Raw genomic sequence first — 12943 nt, 5'->3', positions numbered from 1 at the left:
CATCGGTCAGAGCACTGAGCACGGGAGTTGGGATGACATGATACAGCTGTACAAGACATTGATGTTTGGAGTGCTGCGTACAATTCTAGTCACCCTTCTATAGGAAGGAAGCTATAAAACTGGAAAGGATTCTGAAAAGATTTACAATGATGTTACCGAGGCTGGAGGGTATGAGTTATAAGGAGTAGTAGATTCATCAACTTTAAGTACATTTAAGTCGTCATTGGACAAGCATATGGACGTACATGGAATAGTATAGGTTAGATGGGCATCAGATTGGTATGACAGGTCAGCGCAACATCGAGGGCCGAAGGGCCTGTACTGCGCTATGAGAAGCTAGATAGGCCAGGACATTTTTCCTTGGAGCGTAAGAGGCTGAAGGGTGACCTTACAGAAGTTTTAAAATCCTGAGGGGCATAGATAAAATGAATAGCCAATGTTTTTTCCCCTGGATAGAAACCCAAATCTGGAGGGATTAGGTTTAAGGTGAGAGGGGTAAGATTTTAAAAGGAATCTGAGGGGCAACTTTTTCACACAGAGAGTGATTCGTATATAGAGTGAGCTGCCAGAGCCAGATATAATTACAGCATTTAAAAGACATTTGGACATGTACATGGACAGGAAAAGTTTAAAGGGATATGGGCCAAACACAGGCAAATGGGACTCGTCCAGTTTAGGAACCTGGTTGAAATGGACGAGTTGGGCAGAAGGTTCTGTTTCCATATTGTCTGACTCCACCATCCCAAAAGCACTCAGAGAATCGTGAACACTGCCCAGTCCATTATGCAAACCAGTCTTCCATCCGTTGACTCCATGTATATACATCCCACTGCCTTGGGAAAGCAACCAACATAATCAAAGATCACCACCACCCCCTACCCCCTACACACCTTATACTTGCTTGCACCCTCTTCCATCGGGCAGAAGATATTAAAGTTTGAATTTCACCGTCTTGATCATTGGACCCCGGCAACAGATAGTGAGGCCAGCAGAGGAGATCATCGGGGTCTCTCTTCCCTCCATTACTGACATTTACACTACACGCTGCATCTGAAAGGCTAAGAGCATTGTGGAAGACCCCACACATACCTCACTCAAGCTCTTCTCCCTCCTGCCATCTGGCAGAAGATACCAGAGCATTCAGTCCCTCACAGCCAGACTGTGCAATCCTTTCTTCCCCAAGCCATCAGCTGAATACTGTTGAACACACTCAACTGATCTTGGTTGAAAACGCAATCAAAAATGTGTCAGTTGGCAAAACTGTCCCTGGATACAAACGTACAGAGCTAAAGTGTCTCGAATTTTCCTCTACTGCTTAAATAAGGGAACCTTATAGATATAACATGCAATGAATACTGAGCCATCATCTTCCACTGTCTCTTGCTTTTAACGTGGTTATTATTTTCCTATTTTTAAGTACACCCTCCTAAAAAATGAAAATGGTCTTTACATTAGGATACTGAGTGCTATATTTAATGCTGTCTCAATCTATCCTGCCACCTGAGAATCACCGACTAGGTCAGCATGTTTTTGCCCCTTCTCTAGTTGTTCCTGAGAACGAGTGGTGAGCCACCTTCTTGAACTTCCATAGACCTTGGGGTGTGCTATTAGGGAGGAAGTTCCTGATTTTTACCCAGCAACATTGAAGAAATAGCAACATATTTTGAAGTTAGGATGATGTGTGGCTTGGAGGGGAACTTGCAGGTGATGGTGCTCCAACGTATCTGCTACTTCATCAGCTAGTTGTGATGAAGAAACAGCGCTCCAAAAGCTAGTACTTCCAAATAAACCTGTGGACTATAACCTGGTTTTGTGTGATTTTTAAGTTAATGATTATTGTTCTTGCTGTTTTCAAAATAGGTCCATTCATTCCCTCTTTAATAACATTCAGTTGCACTTGCAAATTAATAATTGTAGCACTTTGGGTGTTCCTAACTCATGACAAGGTGCTCAGTGGTGGTTGTATTTGTGGTTTGAGCCATGATGGTGAATTCTGTGTTAAGTGGGGCTAGTGTGGCTCAACCCCACTCTGGCCGGGGACTCTGCCATTCTTACTGTAAACTGAGACAGTGGGCTGAGAAGGTGCATGATTCACTGACCTTTTTGCTCAGGGAACTTTTCAGCTAGCTAAGTTTTTTTTTGATCCCGCTCGCCTTTTCCATTGCCCTGCCAGACAGTTACAGAATGTCCAGACATCACAGTATTCACCGATTATCTCCAGTTTTCAGTGTCAATGTCCCCTTTCTCCATAAGAGCAATATGGAATAAAAACAGCTTTGGGAAAACTCAGCAGGTCTGCCAGCATCGGTGAAGGAAGTAACAGAGTCAATATGTTATAAAAGAAACTGGATATTAACTCTGTTTGTCTCTCCACAAATACTGCCAGTCTTGCTGAGCTTCTCTAGCACTTTTTAGTTATTCCACCATCTTCACATCTTTGCTTACAGGTCTCCTTGTAACAGAGATAAGGACACCCAGGGTATTGTAATACAGTGGCCAGTTCACCTTCTCAAAGGTCTTTAGATATATGGCTACCATCCATCTGACGTATGTGACCACACTTGCAGAGGCCTCATTGATTTCGCCATGAACGTATGCTGATGGAACGGGGAGCTCCAGGTTCTCTGAGATGACCTTTTCCTATCAGCAGAGGATATTTCTGTGCAGTACAGATGGAAACTGTTCAACCTTCCTAGCACACCTTGCTCAGTTCTCACCAATTTAAAGAAGTGCTCTGAGGAAGCAAGCCCGGTCGACTCTCAATTTGGTGTTCTCTGTAGCACTGCTGTTGTTCCACACTTCCTGACTCAGTTTCAACATACTGGGTTCAGCTTTTACAATGCATATTGATTACAGCATCAAGAGACATGTTTCTGGTGATTTTAGATACGAGAAGCTGTCATTGATATTATCAATGCTGATAGATGACTAAATGGCAATATTTTTGGACCATGATATTTGTCTTCTGAATCCTGCTGGCCAAGCCAAACTCTTCACAAGTTTCAGGGAATGTGTCCATTTGCAGCAGCTGTTCCTCAGTATTCAGTGTCAGCACAGCATCATCAGTGCAGGGCGACTCTCGATGAGGACTTGGCACACCTTTATCTTGGATCTCAAGTGAGCAAGACTGAACAGCTTTCTGTCAGTCTGGTATGTAAGTAAAGAGCTCCTGTGGATGACCTGAAGGCATATAACAGAGCAAAGAGAAGAATATGCCATTGAGTGTCAACAGTGGAACACAATCCTTTTGACCCTATTGTCGATCTCAAAGGGTTCCGATGTTGCCCTGTCATAGCTGACCTTACCTATTATTTTATTATAGAGATACAGTGAACAGCTTTTATGTGCAGTTAATTTTTTTTCAGCAGGCTTCCTCTGCTTGCTTGGTCAAATGCCTTAATAAACTCATATATACCTTCTTTGTATATGAATGTATATGGATTTTAGCAAGGCGTTTGATAAGGTTCCCCATGGTAGGCTCATTCAGAAAGTAAGGAGGCATGGGATACAGGGAAAGCTGGCTGTCTGGATACAGAATTGGCTGGCCCATACAAAGCAGAGGGTGGGTAGGAGATGTAAAGTCTTCAGCCTGGAGCTCAGTGACCAGTGGTGTTCTGCAGGGATCGGTTCTGGGACCTCTGCTCTTTGTGATTTTTATAAATGACTTGAATGACAAAGTTGGAGATTGGGTTAGTAAGTTTGCCGATGACATGAAAGGTTGATAGACTTGTGGATAGTGTGGAGGACTGTTGTAGGTTTCAATGAGACATTGACAGGATGCAGACCTGGGCTAAGTAATGGCAAATGGAGTTCAGCTTGGAAAAGTATGAATTTATTCATTTTGGAAGGTTAAATTTGAATATAGATTACAGTGTTAAAGGCAGCATTCTTGGCTGTGTGGAGGAAGAGAGGGATCTTGGAGTCCACGTGAACAGATCCCTCAAAGTTGCCACCCAAGTTGATAGGGTTGTTAAGAAGGTGTACGGTTTGTTGGCTTTCAATAGCAGGGGGATTGAGTGTAAGAGCAGCGAGGTTATGCTGCAACTCTACAAAACCCTGGTTCGACTACAATTGGAATATTGTGTTCAGTAATGGTCACCTCATTATAGGAAGGATGTGGAAGCTTTAGAGAGGGTGCAGAGGAGATTTACCAGGATGCTTCTGGACTGGAGGGATGTCTTGTGAAGAAAGATTGAGGGAGCTCAGACTTTTCTTGCTGGAGTGAAGAAGGATGAAAGGTGACCTGATAGAGGTGCACAAGATGTTGAGGGGCATAGGTAGAGTGGATAGCCAAAGACTTTTTCCCAGGGCAGAAATGGCTATCACGAGATGGCATAATTTTAAGGTGATTGGAGAAAGGTCTGGGGTGATGTCAGAGATAGGTTCTTTACACAGAGAGTGGTGGCTGTGTGGAATGCACTGCCACCAGTGGTAGTAGAGTCAGATACATTAGGGACATTTAAGTGACTCTTGGATAGATGCATGGATGGTAGTAAAATGTAAGGTATGTAGGTTAGTTTGATCTTAGAATAGGATAAAAGGTCACACAAATAGAGGGCCAAAGGGCCTGTACTGTGTTGTACTTTTCTGTTCTAAATTGCTGTGTCTTCTTGGAGAGACAATGGCCTGGTGATATTATAAACTATTAATCCACAAACTCAGCTAACATTCTAGGGACCTGGGTTCAAATCCCACCTTGGCAGATGGTGAATTCAATAGGAATCTGAAATTAAGGGTCTAATGATGACCACAAAACCTTTGTTGATTGTCAGAAATATCTGTCTGGTTCACTAACATCCTTTAGGGAAGGAAATCTGTCATCCTTACCTGGTCTGGCCAACATGTGACTCCAGACCCACAGCAATGTGGTTGACACTTAACTGCCCTCAGGGCAATTAGGAATGGGCAAAAAATGCTGGCCTAACATGCAAAAAATGCTGGCCTAACATGCATCACATTAAGCAAATAAAAAATAATCTCCTGGACAGAGAAGATCATATCAATTGTAGAGCTTCCAGTTCTGAAATCATATTGGCGTTGGGGTAAATATGTTCAGCCAATGGCAACATGAGCAAGTACCAGATGCCTTGACAGCTTTGTAATCACTGCGGTCACCCTTATTTTTGGACAATCTTTGCATCATATATATCAGGAGGCACAGCCCCAACTTCCATCAGAGACTTGTTGCAGGAGTGTCGGTTTCCCCATGCTTGATGAGATCAGGCAATGTAGCATCAGCACTCAGACCTTTACCATTGGCAAATAATGAGTATGTGACAGTGCTCTCCCTAGAACATGATTCAAGATTGCACTCCATCCATTTCTTCATTTGTCCATTGCACTTTGTGATAATCTCTCTTGCCCTGTTTTAGTAATTTTCTTTGCCTGTTGCCTTTTTCACCAGGGCTTCCCACGTGCCCCAAGCATTACCTGTATCCAAGGACATCTGCATCTTGTGGCAATGTTGTAATCGATAATCTTTGCCTACTGCCAAGTATTCTATTGGTCCTTACTTTAGGTAGTATGTTAAGTTTTCTCACTCAGATCTCTTTTATAATTAATAAGAACAAATTACTTGGTTTTAATGACAGGTCCATTTCTGTGACATTAGCCTCAAACTAGTCAGCATTTTTCCACTTCTTCTTTCTATGGACTGAGGAATCTCAAAATAGGTTCTATTTCATCCCTTCTCCACTCTGTGTACTTGTTCAGTCCTGTCATGGAGCTGTCAGATTTTATCTGGGGAGGAAATATTGCTAATGGATGGTATTCGGAGATGGTATTTTTGCTTTGAATGAAAAATCTTCACAGATTATATCGTCACTTCAGAGCAAACCAGGAGTGATCTGGATCACCGTCAGAGTTGTGATAGGTGTGTGAATTGAGAATGTTGTTCAGAAGATCATTGCTGGTGAATCCAGGTGGTACCGAAGTCCTGATTTTGGATGTCAAGACATGGTGACATGTCACCTTGTGACATGGTTTGTTCTGAAAGAAGATGTAGTGACACAATGGTAGCAGTGAAGCACAAGTAGCCTCCATCCATTCTCATTTATCTTCCCTAAACCATGAAATCTGAGGCATGATGACTGTGCATCATGGTTCATGACCACCTTTATGTTGACAATTCTCAGTAGTTTTGGATATTCTAATTTGGGGATTCTATCATGCTCCTCATCTAACTGCTCTTTTAACTTTGTATTGCCCCACAGCATTGGAGTATAGGTACATATGAAGCGTTGGGGGTAGTCTCTGCCATTTGAATTGGGCTGATCACTCATAACATTGTGGCTCAGTGGTTAGCACCGCTGCCTCACAGCACCAGGGTCCCAGGTTCGATTCCAGCCTTGGGCGACTGTCTGTATGGAGTTTGCACATTCTCCCCGTGTCTGCGTGGGTTTCCTCCCGGTGCTCCGGTTTCCTCCCACAGTCCAAAAATGGCCCTGCTAAATTGCCCGTAGTGTTAGGTGCATTAGTCAGAGGGAAATGGGTCTGGGTGGGTTACTCTTCAGAGGGTTGGTGTGGACTGGTTGGGCCGAAGTGCCTGTTTCCACACTGTAGGGAATCTAATCTAATCTAATGACACCTTGCTTGTGTTAACTCCCTGGGGCACAAGCCTGGAAAAATGTGTTGATGAAAGATCTTGGCTGCTCAGACTTGACTATGTTCCAAAATTCCTGTGTAACACCTTTATAAAATTCAAAGCATTAAAATGATCTACATTTGCAGTTTAAAACATGTGTTGCTGGAAAAGCGCAGCAGATCAGGCAGCATCCAAGGAACAGGAGAATCGACGTTTCGGGCATAAGCCCTTCTTCATGAAACGTCGATTCTCCTGCTCCTTGGATGCTGCCTGACCTGCTGCGCTTTTCCAACAACACATTTTTCAGCTCTGATCTCCAGCATCTGCAGTCCTCACTTTCTCCTACATTTGCAGTTTGCCCTTTTCTGATAAGTTTTGCATCTATTGAATGGGTAGTTACCAAAGCATATAGAGACAGCGTTCCAGAGACCAGGATCTCCCTGACCTGTTGAATACAAGCCAGAAAGATTACATCCTTGGACATTAGTCCACCTTTAGGGTCTGCCCAGTATTTTTTGTCAGTGTTTACTCCCTTACCCAAGGTATCCATGTCACAGTGAAGCCATTGGAAATTTGGTTGATGGGTACCAGAGTGGACCTACACATAGAGTGGTGACCAATCTACGAAGTTTTAGCCTGGACCTATAAGATGCTCTGTTTCCAGGTGTCACCAGGAGGAGGCACAGCTGAGGTTTGTTGTTGGAGAGGCGGGCAGGTGAAAGACTGACACTGTCTTCGCATTGCAGTTAGCCCACAGTATTGACTGAAAATGAGAAGCAAACACAAAAGCATGCAGCTTTGGCCTACTCACTAGACACATCAGCCTGTCAATGCTGGGTTAGTTCCTGTCTTTCTGTCAAAAAGCCATTAGGTTCTTATTCAAGAAACGGCCTTTCTATTTGTTCATTTAATCTTGGAAAATTGATGATTTAATATCTGACGGGAGTTTTTGGTTGATTTCTCAGGGCAAAGTAGCTCAGACAGCCTGCATGTCTGCCTGCAAACACCTCTCTACATCTCTGCTACAGTTACTGCTGGACACTGAAGTCAAGCAGATCACCATGGGAGCCTTAAAACAGTTCAACATGGACATTGAAGAGTGTGAGCGTAAGTGATCAAAGTGATATTTTCTTCCATTTATTACAGATTTTCCCCTATTCTCAAGCATATACTATTGAATTGTTTCTACGGTATCTTGCATTTGTATCTTGCCTTTAATGTGGAAGAAGGTCCCGAGACACATCACAGGTAAGTAATCAGTCAAAAATTGGATATAGCAGTCCAAAAGTTTGGTCAAAGATAGATTTTAAGTGCAAAAGGAATCAGGAAATAAGAGAGAAGCAGAAAGATTAAGAGGGGATATTTCAAAGCTTCAGTCCACTGCAGTTGAAAGCATGGCTGCCACTGGGAAGCAGATGGGTGATGGTGGTGGAATGAGGGGTGAGCTGAAGAAAATCAGGAATAGTCAAGAGTAATTGATATCAGAGGCTGCTTCCTCACGTAAAGAGTCGTGGCAATTTGTAACTCAACTGCCCAAAAATTGGGGGAAATTGGGTGTTAGCTGAAAATTTCAGAACTGTTGGTTTTTGCCAAGATAGACATGATACCATTTGGAATCAAGTGGGGTAAGTGATGTTGAGATCTAAGATTAGATCAGTCATGATCTAATTAAATGGCTCAAGGAGCTCCGTCTGTGTGTTTGTATTCCTCTTCCAAGTTGTCATCATTCAGATGAAACATTAAACCAAATTAGCCACTTCAGGTGAACATAAAGGTTCCAGGATGTGGAGGTGCCGATGTTGGACTGAGGTGGACAAAGTTAAAAATGACACAGCACCAGGTTATAGTCCGGATAAACCTATTGGACTATAACCTGGCGATATTTAATAAAAGATTCCTTGGTGGTAAGACCTGATAAATTCACCCTTGTGACCAATATTTATTCCTCAACAATCATTTAAACCCAATAATCTTTCATCACCATGTTGGTAGTGGGAGTGTGCAAATTTGTTACTGCATTTGCTACATTCCAATAGTAGCCATTTCAACGTTACTTCATTGGCTGTGAAGCCTTTTGAGATATTCAGACCACATCAATGGTGCTACAGATATACAATTCTTTCTTTCTTTATGCTTAGATATGTAGACTTATGTTTGAGCAGACTCTTGTAGTATAGGCCAGTTGTGTGCTCATTTTCTACTTCTGAAGGAAGTCACTGCGTGAGAGTACCTGACCAGGGATTGTGATGGAATCAAATCTTGGAATCATAGAAAGAGGCCATTCGGCCTGCCATGGTTGTGTTGGATGTGTGGTTGAATATTCCAGTTAGTCCCATCCCCCCCCCCCGGCCGATCTAAATGCCCTGAAAATACTTCCCTTCCAAATATTTATTCAATTGCCTTTTTTCAGGGATGGTATCGAATCTATTTCCACCACTCTTCCAGACAATGCTTTCCAGATCAAAACAACTTGTTGCGTTAAAATAAACAAACCTCACCTTGGCTGTGGTTGTCTTGCCAGTCCGTGAAATCTGTGTTCTCTGGCTACCGACCTTCCTATCACTGGAAACAGCTTCTCCTTATTTACTCTTATCAAACAAGTTATGTTTCTGAACACCTCAATCAAGTCTTTCCAGCATTTCCACATTAACTGAATCCTCATCCCTAGTATCATTCTTCTAAATCTCCTGCACTTAGGAACACAGAAAACTGGAGTGCGTGTAGCCCATTTAGCCGTTCAAGCCTGCTCCATTAATCAATATGATTCACTCAGTACCCTGTTCCTGCTTTCTCCCCTTACCCTTTGAACCCTTTAGCCTATAGTTAGAACTGTGTCTTACTGATTTTGAAAAACATTCAATGTTTTCGCCTGAACCACTTTTTGTGTCAGGAAATTCCACAGACTCACTGGGTAAAGACACTTCTCCTCATCTCTGTCCTAAATGGCCAACTCGCTACCCTTATTAGACTGTGACCCTAGGTTCTAGACTTCATGATCATTGGAAACATCTTTCCAGCGAGTCCTGTTAGAATCTTATAGGTTTCTATAAGATTGCCCCACTCATTCTTCCAAACTCCAGTGAATATAGTCCTCTGTCCCCTTTCCAAAGCCTTGACATCCTTTCGAAAATTTGGTGCCCAAAATTAAACATTCGCTCTAGCTGAAGCCTAACCAGTTATTTATAAAGGTTAGCTTACTTCCTGATTAAGAGCATTTTTTTAAAGAAATAGCGAGAAGGGTCAATATTTGAGAAATGTATTTTTTAAGGCTACAGGGATATAAAGAAGGATACGGCTATAAACGCAGAGCTGGAGCAGGCTGGGTGGGTCCAATTATGTCCTTTAAGAGTCTCATTTTCCAAGTTCTTCCTGCAGTTGTTGGGGGAGGGGGCCACTGCAGCTTTTATTTTGTGGTGGTGGTGAAATAGTAGTGATGTTCAACGTCCTGGTCCAAATCCTGACCCAACTGTTATAAAATGTACTTGTAGATGCTCTTCGGTCAGCATCGAGCATGTTTGGTAAATAATTTGGAGTGTCTTTCGTGAAAAACTGGCAATTCTGAGTTATAACGTTTTGTACCAGTTTTCTCCTGGCCGATATTGATCCCTCAGCCCAAATCACCAAAATTTCAAAAGAAGGCCGGCACAGTCTAATTAAAATTTGTATATAGGATCACGCAGTGAAATACTTATTTTAAAATGGAAGCTCAAATATTTCAAATAATGCAATATAAATGCACGTTGTTAGCAAGGCTGGTATTTCTCACCAATCCCTGGCTACCCCTGATTAACATAATATTTATACTGGAGCACTTCAGAGGACAGTTGATGAGGGACTGGAATCACACAGGCTCAGCCTCAGTAAGGATGACAAGTACCTCCTCCAAACAACAAGATTGTACCATTTGGGGTTTTTATGACAACCTGACAACTTTGTGGTCACTTTGATAGAGATCAGCTTGTTATTTACTAATTTCTTTTTAACTGAATTCAACTTTTTAATTGGGGTGGAATTTGAATGCGCATACTATGGGGGGGATATGAATTGCAGGCCTCTGGATTACTCCATGAATCATAGATTTATATAGCAGCTTTATATTGCATAGATATATATACATAAACATAGATTTATATAGCAGCTTTGATGACATGAAATGTCCTCGGATGATTCACAGGAATAATATAAAATAAATTATAACACAGGGCTGCATAAGGAGATATTATGTCAGAAGATCAACGGTTTGGTTAAAGAAATGCACTTACAAAAGTGCCTCGGATGAGAAAAGCAAGGTAGGGGCGGAGACCTAGGCAACCGTAGGCCCAGCCACCAATGGTGGTACTGTTTTAACTGAGAACTCCACAAGAGGCCAAAATTATAGGAGTGCAAGTATCTCAAAGGGGTATTGTAGAGTTGGAGGATGTCACAGAGATAGTGAGAGCAGTACCATGGATGAATTTGATAGCAAGGACAGAATCTTAAAATCAAGACTCTTAACCAGGATCCAGTGTACGTTAGTGTGACCAGGTATGATAGCAGTGAAGTTCAACTTCCTGGTCCAAATCCTGACTCAACTGTTATAAAATGTACTTCTTAGCTCAGCATCAAGCTTGCTTGATAAATAATAGACAATAGGTGCAGGAGTAGGCCATTCTGCCCTTCGAGCCAGCACCACCAATTCATTATGATCATGGATGATCATCCTCAATCAGTATCCTGTTCCTGCCTTATCCCCATAACCCTTGATTCCACTATCCTTAAGAGCTCTATCCCACTCTTTCTTGAAAGTAATTTGGAGACTTGCTGCAAGGTAGGACACGGGCAAGCGCTTTGGACGATATAAATTCATGAAGAGTAGAATTTGGGAGGCCAGCCCAGGAATATGTTAGAGTAGTCATGTCCAGAAATAACAAATACCGATGGGTCAGACATAAAGTTGAATAATGTTAGAGGTGGAAAGAAGCAGTCTTAGTGATGGCATCAGAATGAGGTGACGAGTTCATTTCAGGATCAAATGTGACATTGAAGTTGCAAACAAACTGGATTAATTTCAGATTGTTGCCATGCAGAACAATAAGGTCAGTAGCTAGGGAATGAAGTTTTGATTGGAGAGCAAAAGCAACGGCTTATGTCACTCCTATATTATGTTGGAGGAAAGATCTGCTCATACATGTTAATGGATGATGAATAAGCCATCTGATAACTTGACAGCATTGGAGGAGCTGAGAGAAGAAATAAGTGGGTGCAACAGACACTAGGAGTTCAGGAATTGTCAACAAAGAAAATAAATGAGAAGTAGGAAGCCAGGGATAGACCATTGGGAAACACAAGAGGTAATGAACATAAAAAGAAGCCATTGCAAGTGATTCTCTAGTTAAGTTTTGGACAGCACTATACTTTCCTTCTACATCACTTGCAATTGCAAGGCCAAGGGAAAGAGTCCTGTTCTCTCCCTATCCAACATCCTGTCCTCATTAAGATTATGAAGGAAAAAAAGAGAGATGGGGAGATAGTGTGAAATAGTCAGATAAAAGATCCGTATGTCCTGTGCGAACCTCAGTTATCTGGGGGAATTACTGAGTCTCCTGCTTCATTCCTCTTGGACCCTACACAGGTCTCATGGACTGCTGGTTAGAAGAGTGGAACAATAGCTTGTACTGCAAGAGGAGCAGAAAGCCAGCCAGCAAGGTTTTCCCCCAACATACTGCATATGTCATATTGTATTCTATTTTATACAAACCCAAACAGAAAAGCCACATGCTGAATAATAAAGTTGTAGTTTACAAGGTACTGAGCGGACTTTTCAACTCTGGCACACTCTTGTAAAAGTGTTCGAGTGCGAGAACAAAAACACACAAGACTCTCTCCAGCCGCATCTTGTAAAAGCGAATTAGTGGATTCATAAAGATGAACATGATGATTAGAGGAACAGTGGTTCAGCTTGTGGATGTATGGTTATACCATTATGTTTAATAGACAAATGTTAACCTTTAAGGTGAGGAGTGGGCACATGGTTTGGGATCCCGCCATGGTTCTGCCTCATTAATAAAAAGAAACAAAGTCTAAAGGAAGTATTTATGGGTTTTAAGTCCAGAATACCTCAGTCAGGAAGGGTATTTGGTAACTAGTTCGCATATACCTGGTTTCTTCCCCATCCCCTGGAGCGCAGGAGGAGACAATGCAATGAACTGTGGTCCCCACAGAGTAAAAAGGTGACGAGGAAGGTTTCTGCTAAGCCAGCTGATCAGATTGGCAGAGCTCTCCCACCCTTTACTTTTGGTTGCTCCCCAGGAACCATCACTAGGAATTGCTCCTGCAAAGGCTAAAGGCAAGGAGACTGAATTGATGTTAGTTATAATCTCT

The 12943-nt window shown here is 42.3% G+C and overlaps 1 protein-coding gene across 1 annotated transcript in view; it reads left to right on the top strand.

Moving 5' to 3' along the window:
- Positions 1-12943, top strand: part of LOC132823008 (exocyst complex component 6B) — a 649049-nt gene that overhangs the window by 511950 nt on the left and 124156 nt on the right. The window contains exon 19 of the mRNA XM_060836576.1: positions 7549-7690. Within this exon, the coding sequence (XP_060692559.1) occupies positions 7549-7690 (142 nt within the window). The remainder of the gene's footprint in view (positions 1-7548; positions 7691-12943) is intronic.

This window comes from Hemiscyllium ocellatum, chromosome 1, assembly GCF_020745735.1.
Source record: "Hemiscyllium ocellatum isolate sHemOce1 chromosome 1, sHemOce1.pat.X.cur, whole genome shotgun sequence".
Lineage (NCBI taxonomy): Eukaryota > Metazoa > Chordata > Chondrichthyes > Orectolobiformes > Hemiscylliidae > Hemiscyllium > Hemiscyllium ocellatum.
Note: the sequence above shows the minus strand (reverse complement) of the source record. Positions and strands in the feature narration are given on the sequence as shown.